We start from the raw sequence: 25,243 nt of genomic DNA on the forward strand, positions 1-25,243 counted from the left end.
CTAATACATGATCTATACTGGCTCCACTGGCCCTATTATTTACAGAAGAGGTTCCCAGTCATTGCATCAATAATGGAGTGTTGATGTGGGACTAATGCATGTAGGGGTAAACATCAATAGACACCTGATATTATAGCCAGGTAATATGTTTATTATGGTTAGGGCCCCCTGCTGGCCTCTATGTAATTAACTGGGGTTAAAGGGCTGGGGTGTGCAGCCTGGATAGCGGTCTAGATATGTTCCTTGGTTTCCTACAAAGTTTGCCTATGACTATGGTAGTGATTAGGTAGTGATCCATCTACGGATACTGAAAGCCTGTGTTAGCATTTCTCCTGCGGTGTTGCTATCAGTGTGTAAAGAGTGGGAGAAGAGGGTTGCATTGACAATCCAACACAATGGGCAACACATTGAACACAGTTTATAAGTGGTCAGAAACTTGTAAATAACTCATGAAAGAATAAAGTTACTTTAAAACCAAGCACACCATTGTTTTTCTTGTGAAATTCCCAATAAGTTTGATGTGTCACACGACCCTCTTCCTATTGAAAAAACAAAAGTTGGATTCAAAATGGCCAACTTAAAAATGGCCACCATGGTCACCACCCATCTTTAAAAGTTTCCCCACTCACGTATACTAATGTGCCACAAACAAGAAGTTAATATCACCGACCATTCCCATTTTATTAAGGTGTATCCATATAAATGGCCCACCCTGTATTATCGTTTCTATGTGTGTAAGAGTTTTTGTGAGGGGTGGTGGTAAGGGTTAGGCACCACTGGGGGGGGGGGGGGAGGTTAGGGTTAGGCACCACCGGGGGGGGGGGGTTAGGGTTAGGCACCACCAGGGCGGTGGTTAGGGTTAGGCACCACTGGGGGAGTGGTTAGGGTTAGTGTCACGGACGGTTGCGGGGCCGCAGGCGCGTCCTGGAACCGCCCGTGAAGAAAAAGCGATCGCACTCGATTCCCTGCATCGATTGCGCTTCAAATCGATACAATCTGGGTTGAGTGTGTAGGGGCAGCTGAAGTCATTTTCTTAGCAGAGAGAGAGAGCACCATCCTAAAGGCTGGATGGCTCTTTTGACTTGCTAATGAAGCCAGAGGGGTAACACTCAGATGTTAATTAACAAACCAGGAGTCTTTTCAGAGCCAAGGAAGCTAATCCCAGCAGGGGGCAGACGTAGCGGAACCATTCAGCCAGGATAGGGAAACATAGAGTTATGATCTTTATGCATGTTTTAGAAGTACCATACATCGGAGAGCTGTGGAAGTTATATCATTCTGCTGGTCCGGATCTTGTGAGTATTTTGATATTAAATTGGGGCCACTGGCAGAATCAGAACTCTGGGAATTCCACTGTTTTTTAACCGGGCATGCAAACATGCCCAAGTTTGATATCATATTAATCGGTAGGTTCTGGGGATCGAGAATATGTAATTATTATTTGTGTGCCGGCCGCGCAGGTCTGCCTAGGGAACATGTCATGATTATGAGGTTGCTAAAGCCCCTGCCCAGATGTGATTACCATAGTCCGGCCTGGGGGCCGACTCTGGAAGCCCGCCTCTGATCTCAGCTCCATTAAAAGTGAATAAGCTGCCTGGGAAAGGGGTCCTCCCATTCCATCCATATGAGAACATCCTGCTGCCAGCTCAGAGGACATAGGGCTGGTGGCCATTTTGCTGAACTTTGAATGAAGCTCTGAAACAAAGGAACATGTGCTGGCGGCCATCTTGATTGGCCATCTTCTGTAACCTGGAACAAAGAATTCTGCTGAACTTTGATTGAAACCGTTTTGCTTGAACTTTCTGATTTTCCCACAAAGGACATATTTCCACAAACCATAAGTTTTTCTCCCTTCTTTTATTTTTTTATACTGGCTATTACTGTCTTAATAATTGTGATTTTAATAATTGTCTGTATATATTAATTATTTATATTGCGTGAATAAACGACTTTCTCCAAGTCATTCACTGTCCGCTACCCTGCTTATCAGCACACACAGAACTGATCCCGGGTCTCTGAAGATACGCTACTGTTTGTTTGTTGTTGGCTAGACAGAATATTGTGTGTTTAACCGTTTTATTCGCAGGACTAGTCAGTTAGTGGGCTCCACGGTCCCATGGTAACCGCGGTGGTGGCAGTTTACTCTGAACCAGTGGGTGAAGTTGTAATCACCCGTGTCTCACAGGCTCCCTTCTGAGTTGTCTGCGGCTAATTCTTAACGGTTCCTGCGCATTGACTGCGACCAGAGTTCGCACAATCTGTGCGCTGGCACCGTTTAGAAGGCTAAGTGCGATCAGCCACTAGGGCTCCTGTGACAGTGTTAGGCAGCGGTTGGGACCTGTGTTGTGCTGAAAGTATCTAAGATAGCGCTAGCGCTATCAAGAAATGAACTAATTCGTTGGTGTAGCTGGAAGGCAATATATTTTTTATATATACAGAGAGACTGTGTAGCCAGTACCCCTCCCCAAAAGTTTTATTTTATTTGGCATGGAAAAGTCCGGGAATTACCAGAACATGTGCCTGTCGGACCTGCAAAATCTTTGCCAAGCGAGGGGCATTGACGTCGGCCGCAGGAAACAACAGGACCTGATAGCAGACTTGTCCAGATGGGATACCCAGCAACTGCGGGAGCTGGATGTGTCTGCTGAGGTAGACGCTGCCCCATCTGACTCAAGGCAAGGGGAACCAGAGGCTGAAGATCCTAGGCGTACAGAGGTTGAGCATCCTGCGGGCCCTGTTGCAACAGTTACGCCAGAGACTGTCAGTATGGACCCCAATCCCAGAGTTTCTGAAAGTACTCGCCTGGAACCGGCCAGTACTGGACTGTCCGTTTGTACTGATCCGCTAATGCAGCAGGCATTACAAAAGCTGATGGACACTGACCAGGACAAGTACCTGCAGTACATGCGTGAGGAGCGCCAATCTGCAGAAGCGCGGACAGAGCGCCAAATGCGGGAGGAACGGGAGCGGCAAGCTGCTGCTGCTGCTGAACGCCACGCGGAGAGGGATGCCGCTGAGCGAGAACGGGAGCGCCAACGACAGCATGAGCTCAACATGGCAAAGGTTCAACAGGCCAGCCGGAGTTCACCGCCCAGCCTCCCTGCCGAAGGAGCTGCACCACCCGTAAGTGCAAAATTTAAATTTGCTAATATTGAAAAAGACACAGACATTGACTTGTTTTTGCGGTCTTTTGAAAAAGCATGCCGTCAGTATCGTCTGTCCCAAGACCAGTGGGCCAGACATCTGACACCTTTGCTGCGCTACAAAGCGCTTGATGCCTTCGCAGAATTGCCTGCGGAGAAGGATAATGATTATGCGGCTATAAAAGACGCTATCATTACTAAGTACCAGCTGACGCCAGAAGCCTATCGGAAAAAGTTCAGGGCCTGGCAGAAAAAGTCTTCTGATTCGTACCGAGATGTGGTCAGCAGCTTGCTTACCACACTCCGCCAGTGGACACTAGGCCTCACCAAAGGGTCTTATGGCGTCCTGGAGGACTTGATAGTCCTCGAACAATTTCTGAACATTTGCCCTGCTGATGTACGACAGTTTGTGTTAGAATGCAGGCCGGCTTCAGCCACTGTCGCTGCAGACCTTGCTGAGACTTTTGCAACTACCCGGGTGGCTGATACCCGCAGAACTGTCCCATCCAGCTGGAGAGGAGGTCAGCCCAATACCTCGGCAGACCCTCCTGCCCCTGTGAGCCGTCCGCCACAGAGGCCACCCAGCGCAGCTGCTGCACCAGGCCTGCAGCGCCTGGAGAGGTCACCTATCACTACTGCCGCCAGCCCGGACACATGAAATTCGACTGTCCGGAGCGGAGACAGACACCACCAGCACCTGGATCATCTGCATCACCTGTACCTCACCCACAGCAGAGGCAACCCGCCAGCGAACCACAGCCTGGATCATCAGATTTTGTCCTGTTTGCACGCGGAAAGGAAATCCGCGACCGAACCGACCAGCAGCAACTTGTTAGAGTGAACGGCAAAGTTGTCACCGGATTTCGAGACACCGGAGCTGACATCACGTTAGTTCACTCACATCTTGTGCCAAAGGAGAGCATCAGCTCCAGCCGATCCCTTGCCCTTACTGGAGTAGAGGGCACCCTTTTTCACATAGCCCACGCGACAGTGAAGCTGGATTGGGGATTAGGGATCCACGAAAGGGTTGTTGGGGTTATGAAGGATCTCCCAGTCCCTGTGTTGCTGGGGACTGATTTGGGCAAGCTTGTGTCCTACTATGAACCTGCCACGACCGCCTTGTCGCTCACGGAAGGAGACGGACTCTCCACCCACCACCAGGTACTTTATACACTTGGGGGAGCACCAGGGGGAGGCGGGCTGAATGTGCCCAGTTCAAGGGTACCAGGTTCAATAGTGCCTGCTTCAAAGGCACCTGAGTTTGATGTACAGACTGTCTGCTGTGATGATGCTGTAACTGTACCTGAGTTTACTGTACAACCTGTCTGTAATGAAAAAATGTCTATACCTGTCAATGTCATTACTGCATGCAATGATGATTTGAGTAATGTCCGTCTGTGCCATTCTGACAGTGTACCTGTGCTAGCAGTACCGCGCAGCTGCACTGCTCAGAACCCGAGCTCAGAACAGGTGGAGGGGGTTCCGGCCTCCTCCCCCTCCTCTGACCGCAGGGATGAGACCTTTCAGCCGCTGGCCTCGTGTGACATGAGCCAATTGGCTGAAACTGACAGCGCCGTATTCTCAGCCGCACTACAAAGTGACCCAAGCCTGGAGGTGCTCAGGCAGCAAGCTGCTGAGCCCCTCGCAGACGGGGCCGCTTTCAAGGTGTACTGGGAAGGTGGGAGACTGTACAGTGAGTCTGTACAGCCCCCTACAGGTAGATCCCACGCGAATACCAAATGGCTTGTGGTCCCGAGTGCGTTCAGGGGACATGTGCTGAAATCCGCACATGGTAATCCTCTGACAGGGCACTTGGGTGTCCGCAAGACACTTGCCGGTATTCGGAACCAGTTTTATTGGCCCCGAATGAACAGGGATGTAGCAAACTACTGCAGGGCATGTGCCGTCTGTCAGGAGCTGGGAAGGTCCAGGGATTCCCGCGGGGTTCCCTTAGGTCCACAGCCACTTAGCAGGGGAACCCTGCGTGGGCTGGCTGTTGACCTAACCAACCCACTGCCCGTTGTCAGCAGTCCCGGCAGACACCACGTCCGACTGCAGTGGCGCAAACGCCCTGTCCAGAACGGTCCATGTCGGGTCAACCCTGAGGGTAGCAGACCGCGACCGGTCCAGGGGAACCGAGCCCCGGGCTCCAATAGGTTTTCCCGCCGTACCAGCAACTCGAGGCCCGTCAGCCAGGTTAGCGGCGCCGCCACACATCTTGCGGAGGTGTGGCTAAGCCGCAGACAAGGGGGAGGGCTGTCACGGACGGTTGCGGGGCCGCAGGCGCGTCCTGGAACCGCCCGTGAAGAAAAAGCGATCGCACTCGATTCCCTGCATCGATTGCGCTTCAAATCGATACAATCTGGGTTGAGTGTGTAGGGGCAGCTGAAGTCATTTTCTTAGCAGAGAGAGAGAGCACCATCCTAAAGGCTGGATGGCTCTTTTGACTTGCTAATGAAGCCAGAGGGGTAACACTCAGATGTTAATTAACAAACCAGGAGTCTTTTCAGAGCCAAGGAAGCTAATCCCAGCAGGGGGCAGACGTAGCGGAACCATTCAGCCAGGATAGGGAAACATAGAGTTATGATCTTTATGCATGTTTTAGAAGTACCATACATCGGAGAGCTGTGGAAGTTATATCATTCTGCTGGTCCGGATCTTGTGAGTATTTTGATATTAAATTGGGGCCACTGGCAGAATCAGAACTCTGGGAATTCCACTGTTTTTTAACCGGGCATGCAAACATGCCCAAGTTTGATATCATATTAATCGGTAGGTTCTGGGGATCGAGAATATGTAATTATTATTTGTGTGCCGGCCGCGCAGGTCTGCCTAGGGAACATGTCATGATTATGAGGTTGCTAAAGCCCCTGCCCAGATGTGATTACCATAGTCCGGCCTGGGGGCCGACTCTGGAAGCCCGCCTCTGATCTCAGCTCCATTAAAAGTGAATAAGCTGCCTGGGAAAGGGGTCCTCCCATTCCATCCATATGAGAACATCCTGCTGCCAGCTCAGAGGACATAGGGCTGGTGGCCATTTTGCTGAACTTTGAATGAAGCTCTGAAACAAAGGAACATGTGCTGGCGGCCATCTTGATTGGCCATCTTCTGTAACCTGGAACAAAGAATTCTGCTGAACTTTGATTGAAACCGTTTTGCTTGAACTTTCTGATTTTCCCACAAAGGACATATTTCCACAAACCATAAGTTTTTCTCCCTTCTTTTATTTTTTTATACTGGCTATTACTGTCTTAATAATTGTGATTTTAATAATTGTCTGTATATATTAATTATTTATATTGCGTGAATAAACGACTTTCTCCAAGTCATTCACTGTCCGCTACCCTGCTTATCAGCACACACAGAACTGATCCCGGGTCTCTGAAGATACGCTACTGTTTGTTTGTTGTTGGCTAGACAGAATATCGTGTGTTTAACCGTTTTATTCGCAGGACTAGTCAGTTAGTGGGCTCCACGGTCCCATGGTAACCGCGGTGGTGGCAGTTTACTCTGAACCAGTGGGTGAAGTTGTAATCACCCGTGTCTCACAGGCTCCCTTCTGAGTTGTCTGCGGCTAATTCTTAACGGTTCCTGCGCATTGACTGCGACCAGAGTTCGCACGATCTGTGCGCTGGCACTGTTTAGAAGGCTAAGTGCGGTCAGCCACTAGGGCTCCTGTGACAGTTAGGCACCATAAGGGCGGTGGTTGGGGTTAGGCACCACCAGGGGAGTGTTCTGTGTGATAGAAAGGTTAGGCTAAGCTGTATTCTTGAATTATGTCTTGGTTTTTAAAGTAAATATCTTTCCTTTTGATTTCCGTCTGCTTTAAAACTGAACTTTTTGTTAATATGTTTTCAGTTTCACTTCACACCCACTTGAAAACTTTTTCATTAATGAGATTTCGTTATCAAGTTGCACCAATTTTTTATCCAGCCACGCCCTTTTTTGCTTGCGCCTTTTTTTCATGCACGACATGATAGGATTAGATTCTGAGTTCTTCTGAGGACAGTCAATGACATGACTATGTACTACATAAAATGCTGCAGAAGATGTCAGTGCTATATAAATACATAATAATAATATGGTAGGACATTACGGTAGGACTATGTAAAATAGCCTAGCAGTAGTGTTCGGGAAGCCTCGGAAGTACTCCCATTTCCGAGTTCTGCCAAAGACTAGCACATCCGCAAGCCCAGCCTCATGCGCTCATCTTTGTAAGTACTCAGGGACATGAGCTCTTCTGAAGGCTCCCTGAAGATTACCAAACCGCTAGCAGATCCAGGAAGTTTAAACAGGAATAGCACAGGAAGGACGAGCAGCAGCGAGGATTGAGAAGGCACTATAGTATCTAGAGCCTCTCTTCTTCTTACATAAGTATCAAACCTTAAGGGTTATCTCAGGTTTGCTTTAAATAAAATGTGATGAGGTTGAAAAAAAATTCTACAGCCAGGCATTCTTTTTAGGGTACAAATAATATATCTTCTATACATCTTATCTCCCTACTACAGTACCACACTACCCCTCACTGTATAACAAATCTCCTTCCTTCTAACTAAACAAACCTCTGCCCTAAAGTCTGCTCTCACTGCTCCCTAACCCTCTGTATGTCACCTCTCCACTCCAACAGTAGTGTTGGGCCGAATGGTTCTAAAGTGAACAGTCCCTGGGGAATGACCTCGGGGTCACTTCCATGTTCGGCAGCTTACTCATTTCTGCACAGACGATTTTCCCGGCGGCTGCGCATCCTCAATCACAGCTGGGAGCACTCTTTGTGACGTCATGCGCAGAGCGCTTCCAGCCAATGATCGAGGATGTGCAGCCGCTGGGAAAGCGTCTGCACGGAAATGAGAAAGCTGCCGAACATGGAAGTGACCCCGAGGTCATTCCTAGGGACTGTTCGCTTCAGAACAGTTCGGCCCAACTCTATCCACTAGTTCTAAATGCCTTCACTATCTCCCCACCTGCAAATCCTTTCTTTCATGCTTCTGTTGGCTTTAGGCAAGGAACGTACACTTGACTGTTTTCGCACACGTTTTCTGCATAGAAAAACTAAGAACTGATAATTAATGGGCATCCAGAAAAATCTGTGCAGAAAAAATAAAAGACAAGTGTGTCCCCTGCCTTAGTGTTGCTGGCTGTGTGTACAGGCTGATTCCTATTGCTACAGTGACCAGATTTTTATTGGCCCAACCTGGGACGGGGTGAATAAGCGAGGTTACGAAAGTGCGCCACGTCAAAAAATGGGCGTGGCCACGATGTCACATGGGCGGAGCTAACTGTAATGTAACAGTGTAACAGTAAGGCTGCGGGCCAGAATTTCTTCCCAAACACATAAGAAACTTCTTCCCAAACACATAAGAAAACAGAGTGTCCACTATGATGTGAAACAGGAGATTTTCATCATGGAAGTGCAGACGATAAATCTGCAGAAACTTTTTGATGCTATTTATTAGCATACCATTTAGTAATCATGAGCCCCCAAATGCCAAATGCTGTAGCAGTAACCCCAAAGTAGCAAATGCAGCTAACCATCAAGTAATAAGTGTAGAAACCGTCACCTCCGACACATTAAATGCAACAATCATTACCTCCGACACATAAAATGCAACAACCCTTACCTACGACACATGAAATGCAACAACCATTACCTCCGAAACATGACATGCAGCAACCATTACCTCCGACACATGACATCCAACAACCATCATCTCCAACAAATGAAATGCAGCAAATGGGGAAATGAGGCAAACATTACCTTGCACATGTTAAAATTCAGTAAATGTTACCACATATCGTCCAGCGTCTGTGTTTTCCCACCGGGTAAATTAGAACTACTGCTGCTGATACGCTTCAAACTGCAACTTCCCGATGTCACGCCATAGATCATAATACGTGCACGAATTCTGGTTCGTGCACGCGTTATCTAATGTAAAAGAACCATTATAGATTTTTAACCCCCCCCCCATTATCTTACTCCAATCGCCCACACAATCGCCCACACTACTTACATCTTCCCGTTTCCCCACATTCCCTTTTTTATTCCTATGTCTCATATTTGTGGTCTTGATGGTTATTTAAGCGATAAATACAGATTATTTGTATTATTGCCTATTGGAGAGGCTTTTTTCTTTCTTTTGTGAAATTATTAATTTCTCTAGTTAACGCAAAGTTGAGTGTACAATTATCTCATATAATCCAGTGCACTTTGGATACCCCCCTTTTTGTTAGTTCACTTTAATATCATCCATCTGTGTTTTATGGCAGCCTTGTGATCTGACTAGTTTTATCTGACCCTTCCTGGCGTTAAATTTTCTAGAAATAAATGCTTTTACCATGTGATTATTACATGGGATACCGTTTCATCCGCAAGCCATTTTTTCCGCAAAGCCCCTCTGCAACAAATGGGCACTCTTGCCGCTAATCGGGCATCTCTGGGTGCCGAAATTTAACTTCATAGCCGCATATCGCAGCCTTGCGGAAGAGGGGGGTAGCTTTAGGAGGGAATTTAGGATTAGGAGTCACCAGGGGGGTTAGGTTTAGGACCACCGTAGGGGGTAATTAGGGTTAGGCACCACCTGGGAGGGTTCTGTGTGAGAGTAGGGTTAGGTTTAGCTATAATAAAATATCGGTAAATCTAAATTCACTAGTACAATATCGCTAACCTTAGTGATATTTTACTAGCGGCAATCCTTGCGCCCTTTTTTTTGCAGGAGCCTTTATTTCATGTATGCACTTAACCTCTCCACTCCCCCACCATTGGATTGGCTAGGAGTTCAGACTATAAATGTGCCTTTACAGCAAAACTCCATTCAAATGGGAACAAATCTAAAGAAGTGATGTTGCCAGCTGGTCCCCTGATGTTTTGATTCAACATCACTCCATTCCTAGGATGCACCCCTGTCAGCGTCCCAGTACGCTGATCCTTTTCAAAAATGGCTGCTGCAGCATTTATTTCTGTTTTGGTGACCTTATTTACTGGTCTTGGTAGCCACTTTTGTTGAGGATCACTGTGCTGGAACCTACAGCTGTCAGTGGGCTTTCTAAGAGCAGAACAGACAGAGGTCACAAGTTCATCAGGGTACTAGTGAAAATGAAACTAGCAAGGTGAGAATACATCTTATATTTCACAGGATTTTTTAAAAATGTCCTTGTAGTATTTTCTAATGTACTTATCTATATGCAGAAGCTAATGGATCCGTATCATGGGTGACTGCAGAAAGTCTCTGGATACTGGGCCGATATATGGTTCTCCTACCGCTGGATGAAATCAAGAAAATAAATATCAATGAGGTAAGTCAGTGGAAAATATTTAGTTTCTATTTTTATTCAATTCAGCAGATCAGCTCAACAGTCTTGGAAATAAATGTATTGAAGGCTTAGTTACATTTGACCCGGGATGGAGCAGTTGAAATGGGCACTGGCGGCATCCTGTTTAAAAGGGTGCCCGCTATTATGGGGGGTGCAGGGACCACCTGCTATGCAAACTGTGGCTAGAAATAGCCTGCGCTTGTAGTCACAGTTCACATAGCAGACAGCCCCTGCGCCCACTACTATTGCGAGCGACCTTCTGAATAGGCCCCATTTTACCGGGGGGGGGGGGGGTGGTATTAAGGCTAGGTGCAGTAGGGGGACAGGAGGTTAAGGTTAACTTACCATGGGGGATTTCAGGATAGTTTCCCACCCAAGGTGTTAAGGGTTAGGCACTACCAAGAAAGGGCTAAGTGTTAGGCACCACCAGGGGAAGGTTCTTTGTGAGAGTAGGAAGAAGTTAGGTCATGGCAAAATATTGGTAAATATTACTGATATTTTACTATATGAATGAAGTAGTAGAATGTCAGTAAATTCACCAATATTCTACTACTGCTATCCTGCACTACTTTAACAGGGACCCCCCCCCCCCCCATAGCTCGCAAGGTCCCCCAGTGTCCTCCTGGCTCCTCTCCCGGTCCCTCGCTAATTTCTGGTGTGCCAACAATTTTGGCCATGACTGTATGAGCAAACTTGGCGGTCAATTACAAGAAACATCTTACCTCTGTGGTTGACAACAAGGGTTTTGCCACTAAGTACGTCATCTTTTAATAGGGGATCAAATACTTATTTCACTCATTGCAATGCACATTAAAATCTGACTTTGGGAAACTGGATTTTTAATTTTTTGTCTTTTTTTGTTATTCTGTATCTTGCAGCTACAATAAACCTATAATAAAGCAATACTATAATACTGTAGACTGGTCATTTCTTGGTCAGAGGGCAAACAAGCAAAATCAGCAGTGGATCAAATACTTCTGTCCCTCACTGTACTTTAAAACATGACAACTAATATTTTGTAGTCAACAAGAAGTGGTCTTAACATTCATTTTCATTTTGAAGCATCAAATTTGTCAAAAGCATGATTGGTTTATTGATTCTGTTTGTAGATCCGCATGTTCATTAGTTATGACAATGCCACAAAGCAACTGGATACAGTGTACGATATTACACAAGAGCTAGCTAAAGCCTTCCTGGAACTCATTAACTCATCGGGCTTCGATATGAGGAACATTTCCACTATATACAGGTAAATATGCATGGTCGCATATTACAATAGAAAATGTTGACATTTCTAGCTCATAGCCTAAATCGTTAGGTTAGTTAATGATGGCCTGAACACAGATACAGGGAGGTCTGTTAACCTTTAGCCGACCGCGTCACACCGACGGGCGTGGCCGCGGCAGCAGCCCCAGGACCGCCTAACGCCGATCGGCGTCAGGTTCTGCAGGCCTGTTTTTCAGGAGATCACACTCTGCGTAAATAGAGGGAGCTGTACTAGCTTCATTGTTAAATAAAAATGGATATAAATGGCAGTTGAGAGGTAGGCTGAATACAGGGGAAGGACTGATAGAATAAAAAGTAGTGCGGTTCAACCCCTAGGTAAACAATATTCCAAAACACACCCAAAAACTGGAATTTTCTTGAACCAAAGTTCTCTTATTTATTCTTCATACGTTATATTAAATACAGGGGAAACTGAGAGATATGAGTATATGGAGACTTAACAGGACTTCAATATCAATGAAAACAAGAAGATAATATCAACTGTACTTCAAAGTTTGTCTTACTCTTGTATAACCTTTATAAAATCTGTACATTAAAATATTAATCAAAATATATAAACAATCAAAAAACATATAAACAACCAAATGTTAGTGTAATAACGGAAGTTGTGACATTTGAGCTTTCCTATCTAAACTTTCTTAAAGTGGAATTAAACCCAGCATTTCTTCTTTGCTTTAATAGATTATTTACAGCATATTATATACAACCCGCATTTTTTATTTTACTAGAACAGCATTCAAAGGGTTACACACAGGACTTAGAAGTTCCCTGCCAGCAAAGCTGGATGCATCCAGTGGAGAAAGTGTTAGCTTGTATTTAATTGTATCAAGTGAGGAATGTAAATAAACACTTCTCTGACACTGCAGGCTCTCCTGAACAAAGTCAAACAATCAGAAAGCATTTTTGCTTACATTAGAACATGTATAAAACAGTTGTAAATAAAATGCAAAGTCAGCTCTCAGGGAAAAAAAGTGTTCTTTGGGAACATATAATTTCTAAATGAATAATAATACTTATGCAAAAATGTATTGAATATTATGTCAGGATTTTATACCCCCCCCCCCCCCCCCCAATTACAATGCATTTAGAATAAAATAATTATTAGCTTTAGAATTAAGTCTGGCCTATGCCGGGTTTACATTGTTCTTCATTATGTTGTTTTATATCTGTCTAAATTGTTGGTACGAACAATTTTTCCATTGTGTGCATTTATTTTCCAATGTTATTGTACATTGTTATTTGTACTGTATGCTGCCTGTGTTCACTTTTTCTATTCTCAATGAAACCGTTTGTAAACCAAAATAGTTATTAGCAAAATGTACCACCAAAAGACATCCTAATTGGTGGCAATAAAACAAGATATACCGTAGATCTTTTTTGGGGATAAGTAGTAATAAAGTTATAGGCGAATCAATGGAAGGAGCGCTAAAAGGTGAAAATTGCTCTGGTCCATAAAGGGAAAAAACGTCTCAGAAGTGAAGTGGTTAATTTACAATTACTTGAAATAACGCAATATAACACACAGCCATTTATTTAATGACACCAGTTAATTATGCTAGAAGATGCTGAGATTTATGCAGAAGAAAACACAGGGCATGTAGGTCTTCTCTTGTGAATGTACAGTGCTGTGACAGGCTAACAGAGCTTAACTGAGATCTGACCTGTGATTGGTACCTCTGCTGGCAGCACATTACAGGGCTTCTCACTGCAGTCTGACCTGTAAGCTGATCCGTGTTGGCGAATACAGCGAGTCAGTGTAAGAAGGTCTTGTCATTCACTTGCATGCAGAACAGAGTGCAACTATACATTGGACTTCAATTAAAACTTATTGTTTAAATGATCCAAAATGTATTTTCACAAGTTTCTAGAACACAACCTTGATCTAAATTCAGAGCTGGCTTAACGTGAAATGAGGGATTAGACAAGGTAGCAGCATTGGCATACTTGCTGCCTGACCTTTTTAAAAAGATATGTTGTGGGCTGGGCTCAGAGGAGATAGCATCAGAAGTGTGGATACCCACCAGGCCCTAGGTGCTTGCCTATGTTGCATTGTGGATTTGGCTCTGAATTCATTGAGTACTCTGTGTATGTACAGTAGTGCACTTTTTATTCACTTTTATAGGATGCGAAAGCAATATTAAAGCCTTCATAGGGTCTCCCCGACCTGCCCTACATGATCAATAATCCCACCTGGCCCTGGCTGGATAGTGTAATGACACAGGCGACCTGGGTTTGAATCTCAGCTCTTTCTGTTCAGCAAGCCAACACCTATTTTCAGTAAGGAGTACCTGGGCTAAACTCCCTAACACTGCTGCTGCCTACTGGGCGTGGCCTAGTGGCTGCAGCTCTGGCGCTTTGAGTCCGCCAGGAGAAAAGCACAATATACTGTAAATGTTATTTGTCTTGTCTTTCCCACATCATTGCTCCATTGTCCTCTGCATCGGATAGAACTAAGCATCTAGCAATCCCAGTGCTTACTGTACATGATGACATCATGCGCTGGAAATCATTTGAGACATGGGGGCCACAGGAGTCCCACAAGGTATTTTGGATGTTAGAGAAAAGCGCAGCTTGGAAAGTCTCTAAGACTGCTGTTATACACCATTAAAGCGGACTTGAACTAAGAACTACCTCTCTGATATAAAAGATAAGCAACAGCATGTTGACCTTTAAAGAAAAACATTTCTTTGCTACAGCTGAAACAAATCTGCAATGTTTCTACTTCCAGCTTTCATGGAAGCAGATATATTTTAATATCCTGTGCTTTCAAATGAGCTTATCTCTTATCTGCTGTGGAGGTCAGGTGACACAGGGGAGATCAAATTACAACTTGTGATCAGTCACAGATGAGGGGAAATTAGACAGGCTAAACTCTCTAAATACATCCAGGGTGCATTTCTCTCTGTTTTCCTTCTGTCCTGTGCAAGAGTTCAGGTCCACTTTAACACTGCTTCAGTTCCACTTTTAAAGCGGACCTGAACCCAGAACTCCTCTCTGCTCTAAAAGATACACAACAAAAAACATTTCTTTGTTACAACCGACACAAATCCTAAAATAAATCTGCACAGTTTCTACTCCCTGATTCATGGAAGCAGACATATTGTTTACATCCTGTGCTTTCCAATGGGCTTATCTGCTGGTCTGCCACAGGCAGTCATGTGACACAGGGAAGGATCAAATTACAATTAGTGATTAGTCACAGATGAGGGGGAATTACACAGGCTAAACTCTTTAAATACATAGAGGGTGCATTTCTGTTATGTTTTCCTTGTGTCCTGTGCAAGAGTTCAAGTCCACTTTAAGAGGTTGAAATATGTATGTATTGGGAAAACATTGTTTTATCTAAAATTTGAGTGCACAGGCCTCTCTCTAACCCTGATGTAAAATGTGAACATCCTCCGTGTTTCTATAACGTTTCTGTCTGGGCACAGGTTGGGCTTGCTGGTCTGCTTCTATGATGATCTACAAGATGTTGATTCTGTGGTGGCAAAAGCGTTATTACACCAGATGATGAAGTGCAGCCAGCTGAGGGGCTTCCGCGCTGATGTACAGAAGGTGGGTAACTGGACCTCATAGAGGAAACATGCAGTGGGAGCAGAGAGGAATATGTAAATCACACTGATCTCTTTTGCCCCAATCTAGAGATCATTTGGGGCATCTCTCTAGGTCCCAGCTGACATGCTCACTCTACGTCACTTGGCACATGCCTTGTGGTCAAGCAAATCCCTATAGACACCTTTGGAGCACACCCCTAATTTGTCTGCCGAGGTTATCACCATGGAGGGCAGCCATCAGGGGGGGACAACTGACACTGCAGTGAGGGGCCTAGGGCTTCTGGGGCATGTGCTGGATGCTCACTAACCAGCACACCGTGTTCCAGCACTGAGAGAAGAGTGACAACAGCACTTGATCGTGGGTAGCAGATGAGTGAGCCTGCTACAGTGGACTTTCTATACTGGGGCACCACCTATATCTGGCTACAGGCTATCTATACTGGGCCACCACCTATACCTGGCTACCTATACTGGGGCTGGAACCACCTATACCTAGCTACCTATACTGGGGCACTACCTATACCTGGCTACCTATACTGGGGCACCCCCTATACTTGGCTACCTTTACTGAGGGCACCACCTATACCTGGCTACCTATACTGGGGCAACACCTATACTTGGCTACTTGTACTGGGGCGCCTATAGCTTGCTACCTATACTGGGGGCACCTGTACCTGGCTAACCTATACTGGTGCACCACCCATACAGACTACCTATACTGGGGCAACTATACCAGGCAACCTATACCGGGGCACTGCCTATAGTTAAATACATTTACTGGGGCACCTGTATCTTGCTGGCCTATACTGGGGCACCAGCTATACCAGGCTACCTATACTGAGGTACCACCTATAGCTGGCTATGTATACTGTGGGAACCTATACCTGGCTACCTATACAAGGGGCACCTATGCCTGGATTCCTATACTGAGGGCACCTATACCTGGCCAGGGCAGGGGGATGAGCTGAGACAGAAGGGAACAAGAGGTAACACAGGGGGATAAAAGAAGCTCAGGGGGAACAGAGGTGGACAAAAGAGGCACAGGGAGAAAAGAGATGAGACGAGACGAGAACATGAGGTCACACAGAGGGACACAAAAGAGGCACAAACTGAGGTGAGACAGAGGGGGACAAAAGAGAACAGATAAAGGATAAGAACGGACCTACAAGTCCCTATCTCATTTGTTAACCGAGGACGTGCTCTATTTTGCTAGTATTTTGCCCCACCCACAAAATACCATGGTCACGCCCACTTTTTTACGCATCACGCTGTGCATGCCACTTTCTTCAGTGTTCGAGCCATGTAAATTTTTCGCCACAGCGCACTTCGCGCATGGACACAGGGGTGGGGTGGCTAGTGGGTGGGCACAGCAACCAGTGGGTGTGGCCAGGGAGGGGGCCAAGGCCTGATGATGTGTGAGGGGCCCCAAAATTTCTGATGGCGGCCCTGTCACCATGGACCACATGCTCCTTCCAATAACAGTCAGGGTTAATTTCTTTAAGGATTTACTGACTGGATCTTCTTGCAGTGCAAAAGACTCTCAAAAGTCTTCTCCAACACCACAATCCAAATTTGTCGATAGTTCAGTGCCCAGCCTTTCTTATGGTGCAACCATACATTACTACTGGCAAAAACTCGGCTTTGACTATATGAACCTCTGTTGACAAGCTGACATCTTTGCTTTTTATTACACTGTCCAAGTTTGTCATTGCTTTCCTTCCAAGGAGTAACCGTCTTTTAATTTTATGGATGCATTGACTGTCTGCTGTGATCTTTGAGCCCAAAAACACAAAGTCTGATACTGCTTCTGTTTCTTCCCCCTCTATATGCCAGGAGCGAAGCAGGAAAAAGTGGCGCACAGCTGCGCTAGACCATCATGGCGCCACATTGAGGTTAATGTAAAACACTAATTAGCATTTTGTAACAGCAACATTATGGCGCATGGCCATTTTCATGCTGGAGGAGAAATCCTGACATCGGGAAATACAGCACTGATAGCTAGGTAGCATTTAGCACAGTGGTAGGAAAACAGACTTTGTTAGTGTTTTTGTACTGGTGTGCCGGTTCGAATCCTGTCAATGCTACATTTTTATATTGTTATTTATTAACAGATGCGCTGCTATCTATGTCCTAATAAAATATTACTTTAAAAATACTTTTATGAAGTGAAAGTTTTTTATTCTGTAAATATCACAAACGCGTAACGTATGCAGGGCTACAAAGAAAGGACGTGGGGATACAGAGACACAAGGAACTACTGACTCCAAACGGACAATAAATTGCGATAGTGATTAGTCAAAGAGAAGAGATTTCTTTTTGACTAACCACTATCACTATTTATCATTAGTTTGCAGCCAGTAATTCCTTGTCTCGTATCCTTATTCTGCATTCCCACTTTCTAGCGCTGCATACTTCATGCAGTTGGGTTATTTACAGTACAAAACATTTTACTTCATAAAAGTATTTTTAAAGTAATGTTTTATGACTCCATAGATAGCAGCGCATCTTTATCAATTCTGTATCAATTAAATAAAGAAGAAAAAAAATAGTTATGTGGAGCCGATTCGAACCTGTAAAAACAATTCAATAGTCAAGATACTTACCACTGTGCAATACAGTTTCTTGAATCACATCATTGATAAGTATAAGTTGAGCTAAGCTAGTATAAGTACTAGCAATAGCACCATCTAGTGTTAACGCAACGCTAAATAGCTTTTGAAAATCTTCCGATACTGGCATAGCAGAAGATTTTTGTGCAATGACTTTAAAACGCTAAATAGAGTTCTAAGCACTTTATGCGCCATTTTTTCCCGGTGCCTCTTTTGGCTGGATCTGCCAGGAGGGAATGGATCTTGATTCCATGATCTGTAGTTTATTTGATATTGAGCCTTAGGCCAACTTTTGCACTCTTCTCTTTCACCTTCATCAAGAGGTTTCTTAATTCATCTTCACTTTCTGTCTTAAAGGAAAACTTAAGCCAAACAAAAAAAATGACATTTACTCACCCAGGGCATCCCTCAGCCCCCTGAAGCTGGATGGTGCCCTCGCAGCCCTGCTCCGATCATCCTGTCCCCGCCGGCAGCTACTTCCGGGTTCGGCGACAGCCGCCGACAGGCTGGGAACGCGGCTGTTTTTCCGCGTTCCCAGCTGCTATATCACCCCTCTATGCTGCTATAGCGTATATAGCAGCATAGAGGGGTGATATAGCGGTTGGGAACGCGGAAAAACAGCCGCGTTCCCAGCCTGTCGGCGGCTGTCGCCGAACCCGGAAGTAGCCGCCGGCGGGGACAGGATGATTGGAGCGGGGCTGCGAGGGCACCATCCAGCTTCAGGGGGCTGAGGGATGCCCCGGGTTAGTAAATGTCATTTTTTTTGTTTGGCTTAAGTTTTCCTTTAAGAGTCGTATCAACTGCATATCTGAGGTTGTTGATATTTCAGCAAGCAATCTTGATCCCAGTTTTTGCTTCATCTAATCCAGCATTTTGCATGATATACTCTGCATAGAAGTTAAATAGGGTGACAATATACCACCTTGTCTTACTCCTTTTCCGATATCGAACCAACAATCAGTTGTTCCATGTCCAGTTCCCCAGGAGACATGTTAGGTGATGGAATTATGTAATGCATGTAAAGTGCTCTTCTTATGCTGTTAGGTACACAAAGTGTATTGAACCCTCTCACAAGAGATAAAACGAGAATTTCAATGGTTCCACCTTTAAAAGAAAACACTGGACATGGCGCGGTACCTTTATACCGCCATCATACAAACTGCCACACGTGTATGTAGTGTCCTTACGGATGGTGGGCCTCCTTTATATGAATCAGTCCCCCTTGGCTGATGAAATAACCACTTCTCTGGCAGTATAACTGCTCCTCCAGGTAGTGATAGACGAAATCCTCTCTCTTGATGCCGATACATTTCAAACAGACAGAGGTATGTCTATAGAAGAATTTCTCAGGTTAGGATGGTGGTTTTTTGAAAGGTAACTTCAAATCTGAAGAAACAGCAGCTATTCTGGATCTTGGGGGCTCCTCTGCAGTTATAGATAGAGGTCCTCTTGCTTCATTCACAGTGCACCTGGTTCACAAGAATGCTCGCTCAGATCCGCACGACTGTGTCACGCCCTTTGATTATTTATTGGTTTTCACTATTTTTGCTTTGTTCATTCTTCTATATATTGTACAAGCAGGTTTGGGGAGGTGAGGATTGTTTTTACTGGTAAGTGAGATTTAAATTGAGTCTTGTGGCATTTGTGTAATTTTTGACTCCCTGTTTTTGTATATTTGTGTAGCAAATACATTCTAATCATTGATTTCGATGCAGCAGAACTGTTGGAATTTCTTGCTCTTTTTTTTAGTTTAAGGTCAATATGGAAGTCTCCATGGGCTTGATTCACTAAGCTCATCACGCTGTAACAGCGCAAGGTAAATCTTCTTATGCCTGTTATTTAAACTAGCTGCACTTCCTGATAGCACGGGCATGCTACGTGCGCTAGTGGCAAAGTAGCGGGCGAACGGCCGCTCCTTCCTATATGCCATGCGATAATGACATATAGCGGCCCCGTTAGTGAAGTATCTCAGCCTGTCAAAAACCAGAGCGGTTCTTGCCTTTTTCATGATTGCTAACTCAGTAAAGGACCAGCCTTTAAAGCGTTGCTATCATATACATCCGGCATAGTGGGGTCTAAACCCTCTATAACAGTAATTATAGATTGACGGTATACCTTGAAATGAATCAGAGCACTCACTATATGATTTTATATAAAAAATTGTATTTGCTTATCATACAGCATATATACAAAATATGCACAGTTCCAAGTAGTGTTTCCTTAATAACAGTATTCCATCTTATCAAGGCTTTATAGCCAAACGATCATCAATCTTCTAAGTACATTCAAAAAAGAATATAACAGTTGTGTTATGTAGAATAAGATCAAAAGTAGTCTCATCTGTATCAATAGCTGTGTATCTAGTAGCTGTGTAAAACTTGTAGTAATCTTCTTAAAGAAATAGCATAAAAATAGCTTCTAAAAACTTCTTGCTAACATCTTAACAAGAATTAATGCTGAAAAATTAATAAAGTAAATCACCAGAATATTAAGCATATTACCCCCAGGGGCGTAGCAATAGGGGGTGCAGCGGTAGCGACCGCATCGGGGCCCTTGGGCCAGAGGGGCCCCGAAGGGCCCTCCCTCAACTACAGTATTAGCTCTCTATTGGTCCTGTGCTCATAATAATCACTTCTATAGATACTTTGAATAGTGGTAATCATTAACAAACTGTTTCCCATCCCTTCCTTGCACCTCTGACTCTGTAGTTGCCATTGGCAGGTTTTGGTGCACCGTATCAATTGCTATGTATAGAGTGCTTGGGGGGCCCCATTGTAAAACTTGCATCGGGGCCCACAGCTCCTTAGCTACGCCACTGATTACCCCTTCTCAGTCATCTCTTCAGCATCTAGAACCACGTGTGGGAAAATAGCTTCTGCCTCATGTGTCTTCTCAGGAGATTGTTGGGCTTCTGCAAACTATGAGCTTTCAGGCCCTACTTTTATAGGGGTTGGAGGCAATATGGCTGCCTAATCTGGAACTTCCCTGGATCCCAGGTTCTGATTGGCTAAAGCTTCCGTGCGTCAAACGCTATCTATGTTTTGAATACCTAAATCACAATATTATTGTTTATAAATTCTTAATTACCTTATCTTGTGGGAATTTAGGTTTGCAATGTTTACACATTCTAATCAGGTCATTTCTGACGCAGTTAATTAAAAATGGACGTCAACAGCCATCTTATCTGCTGGCTGCCCCAGACATGAAGACTAAACAATGTCATTCATGACGCATTTCTGATATAGTGTTCTCTGCTAATTAGTTTTTGGAATGTGTCTGTACTTTCCCAGGTCAGGTTGACCCTATACACAGACCTGTAAGGGCCTTCAGCAATTTAAGGCTTATTGAAGCATACAGGGCTTCTAATACACTTATTTAAATATAAAGCTTAATATATAATTCTTCTTAAAACAATGAATCATATAAGATATAATTGCATATTAAATCTTAATAATATAAAATCATTGTCTATATATTTGTCTTTCTGATGAAGAAATAAATATCTAATTTCAACCGGCAGAGGTCAGCATTTAATAACAAATAACAATCTATTAATAATGTTGATTATATAAAACTATGAAACCGCTAGGTGGCATCATTGAATAATCTTTAACTAATTGGGAAAACACCTTCTTTGTTTAATATTTATATAACTTGTTCCCAAAACATCAAGTGTTATCAGCTTTCTGAGACTAGAGCACGTCAACTACCTTCCAGAATCATAACAATCTCATGAGAATGTCTTACTGTCTCATCTTTCACGGGTAGAATACAGCTTACATGTACTTCAAAGTAATACATTATTTTCTTTAGGGTTTAACAATAACTATTTCTTTCTTTAGAAGGACTGTATTGATTATTAATATTTAGATTAATAATATCTATGTGTAAGAATTAAAGAGTAACTGTCAGGCTGCAGAAGCTAATTTAAACCTCTATTCTCCTGTGTTAAACAGTTTAGAAGGAAGCCATAAAGCAATTAGTGAAGATAAAAATCTCAGTTACCTTTGATGTGTGCTTATCAGCAAGTCTGTTATAGAACCATAAGGACGCAAGCCGCATACTAAACTGCAAAGCATTCTGGGGCCCTCCCCTCGGCTGCTAATGAGACGGTACAGGAGCTTCTAATCAGTCCAGCGCGTAGCACTGATAAATATCCGGGCAGAGTACACTGCAGGAGTCAGCTATTGTTCCTAGCCACATGGCTCATTAATATTCACTGCACACTGTGTTGTTCAAGTAGGAGCTTATCTGTGATCAGGAAGCAGGCAGGACATGACGACACATTTGACAGAAAAACATGGAGCCTGCCATGAGCTGTCAGGAGCATCAATCTCTGCATATACTATATACAAATTCTGTGAAATCCAAACGTGGACAGTGAAATGCATATGTAATGTAAGTACAGCCAATCTTTAGCTACTGATATATGTGTTTATTTTCTTTGAGACCTTATACCTAACAGCTCCTCTTTAAGAAAATGTGCATATATAATTACTGCAGTAATGTGAGTTTAACTTGCTTCTCTGTCTTCACACAGAAGCCTCCTTAAATGTCAAGGCCACGCACTAACATAAACAATAATGCTCTGGCTTTTTGTAACCAGTACGTCTATTATCTGCCAGCTTGCAAGTTAAAATAATCTCATAAGCTTTACAGCCTGGAATATGCTATGTCACAGAGCAATATAAGTACTCTAACTTTTCACTTTACAATGAAATTTTGCATAGGACATTAAAACTTAACACATATACATATGACATCTTTTCCTGCATAAATAAAACTGCTAGAATTCTGACAAGCCGCTATACAGCACTTTCGTGCAGCAAATGGGATGGAGTGCCCTTTGCTGAGGAAGGCACGCTCCCTTTCCACTAACACATGTAGCGTGCCAGTGCTATCAGGAAGTACAGCTAGTTTAACCACTTGAGGACCACAGTCTTTTCGCCCCTTAAAGAGACTCTGTTACATTAAAAAGATCCCCTGGGGGGTACTCACCTCGGGTGGGGGAAGCCTCCGGATCCTAATGAGGCTTCCCACGCCGTCCTCTGTCCCACGGGGGTCTCGCCGCAGCCCTCCGAACAGCCGGCGACTGTGCCGACTGTCAGTTCAATATTTACCTTTGCTGGCTCCAGTGGGGGCGCTGTGGCGACTTTCTGCACGGAAATAGACGGAAATACCCGATCTCCGTCGGCTCCGCTCTACTGCGCAGGCGCCGGAAACTTGCGCCTGCGCAGTAGAGCAGACCCGACGGTGATCGGGTATTTCCGCCTACTTCGGCGCCGAGAGGCATCAGAGCGCCTGCGCAGGAGCCAGGAAGGTAAATATTGCGTCACGGCTGTACGGAGGGCTACAGCGAGACCCCCGAGGGACGCAGAACGGCGTGGGAAGCCTCATTAGGATCCTGAGGCTTCCCCCACCCGAGGTGAGTACCCCCCAGGGGCCGTTTTGTCGTTACAGTTCCTCTTTAAGGACCAGAGCCTTTTTCTCCATTCAGACCACTGCAGCTTTCACGGTTTATTGCTCGGTCATACAACCTACCACCTAAATGAATTTTACCTCCTTTCCTTGTCACTAATACAGCTTTCTTTTGGTGCTATTTGATTGCTGCTGCGAGTTTTAGTTTTTATTATATTCATCAAAAAAGACATGAATTTTGTCAATTTTGTCAAAAAAATGTTGTTGTTTTTTACTTTCTGTACTGACATTTTTCAAATAAAGTAAAATTTCTGTATACATTTTTGTCCAAATTTATTCTGCAACATGATAAAAAAAATCCATTCAGTGTATATTTATTGGTTTGGGTAAAAGTTATAGCGTTTACAAACTATGGTGCCAAAAGTGAATTTTCCCATTTTGAAGCATCTCTGACTTTTCTGACCACCTGTCATGTTTCATGAGGTGCTAAAATTCCAGGATAGTATAAATACCCCCCAAATGACCCCATTTTAGAAAGAAGACATCCCAAAGTATTCACTGAGAGGCATGGTGAGTTCATAGAAGATTTTATTTTTTTGTCACAAGATAGTGGAAAATGACACTTTGTGACAAAAAAAAAAGTTCCCATTTCTTCTAACGTGCGACAAAAAAATGAAATCTGCCACAAACTCACTATGCTCCTCTCTGAATACCTTGAAGTGTCTACTTTCCAAAATGGGGTCATTTGTGGGGTGTGTTTACTGTCCTCGCATTTTGGGGGGTGCCTAATTGTAAGCACCCCTGTAAAGCCTAAAGATGCTCATTGGACTTTGGGCCCCTTAGCGCACCTAGGCTGCAAAAAAGTGCCACACATGTGGTATTGTCATACTCAGGAGAAGTAGTATAATGTGTTTTGGGGTGTATTTTTACACATACCCATGCTGGGTGGGAGAAATATCTCTGTAAATGACAATTTTTTTGAATTATTTTACACACAATTGTCCATTTACAGAGATATTTCTCCCACTCAGCATGGGTATGTGTAAAAATACACCCCAAAACACATTATACTACTTCTCCTGAGTACGGCGATACCACATGTGTGGCACTTTTTTGCACCCTAACTGCGCCAAGGGGCACAAAGTCCAATGAGTACCTTTAGGATTTCACAGGTCATTTTGCGACATTTGGTTTTAAGACTACTCCTCACGGTTTAGGGCCCCTAAAATGCCAGGGCAGTATAGGAACCCCACTAATGACCCCATTTTAGAAAGAAGACACCCCAAGGTATTCCGTTAGGAGTATGGTGAGTTCATAGAAGATTTAATTTTTTGTCATAAGTTAGCGGAAATTGATTTTAATTGTTTTTTTTTTCACAAAGTGTCATTTTCCACTAACCTGTGACAAAAAATAAAATCTTCTATGAACTCACCATACTCCTAACGGAATACATTTGGGTGTCTTCTTTCTAAAATGGGGTCATTTGTGGGGTTGGGAGAAATATCTCTGTGAATGACAATTTTTTGATTTTTTTCACACAATTGTCCATTTACAGAGAGATTTCTCCCACCCAGCATGGGTATGTGTAAAAATACACCCCAAAACACATTATACTACTTCTTCTGAGTACGGCGATACCACATGTGTGACACTTTTTTGCAACCTAGGTGCGCTAAGGGGCCTAACGTCCTATTCACAGGTCATTTTGAGGCATTTGGATTCTAGACTACTCCTCACCCCAAGGTATTCTGTTAGGTGTATGGTGAGTTCATAGAAGATTTTATTTTTTGTCACAAGTTAGTGAAAAATGACACTTTGTGAAAAAAACAATAAAAATCAATTTCCGCTAACTTTTGACAAAAAATAAAATCTTTTATGAACTCGTCATACACCTAACAGAATACCTTGGGGTGTCTTTTTTCTA

At 44.1% G+C, this 25,243-nt stretch overlaps 1 protein-coding gene across 1 annotated transcript in view; it reads left to right on the top strand.

Moving 5' to 3' along the window:
- OTOA (otoancorin) overlaps positions 1–25,243 on the top strand; it is a 253,400-nt gene that overhangs the window by 35,369 nt on the left and 192,788 nt on the right. The window contains exons 5-7 of the mRNA XM_068247315.1: positions 10,327–10,433; positions 11,561–11,700; positions 15,170–15,293. Coding sequence (XP_068103416.1) covers positions 10,327–10,433; positions 11,561–11,700; positions 15,170–15,293 — 371 coding nt within the window. The remainder of the gene's footprint in view (positions 1–10,326; positions 10,434–11,560; positions 11,701–15,169; positions 15,294–25,243) is intronic.

The sequence above is a fragment of the Hyperolius riggenbachi genome, chromosome 7 (genome assembly GCF_040937935.1).
Source record: "Hyperolius riggenbachi isolate aHypRig1 chromosome 7, aHypRig1.pri, whole genome shotgun sequence".
NCBI classification, from domain to species: Eukaryota; Metazoa; Chordata; class Amphibia; order Anura; family Hyperoliidae; genus Hyperolius; species Hyperolius riggenbachi.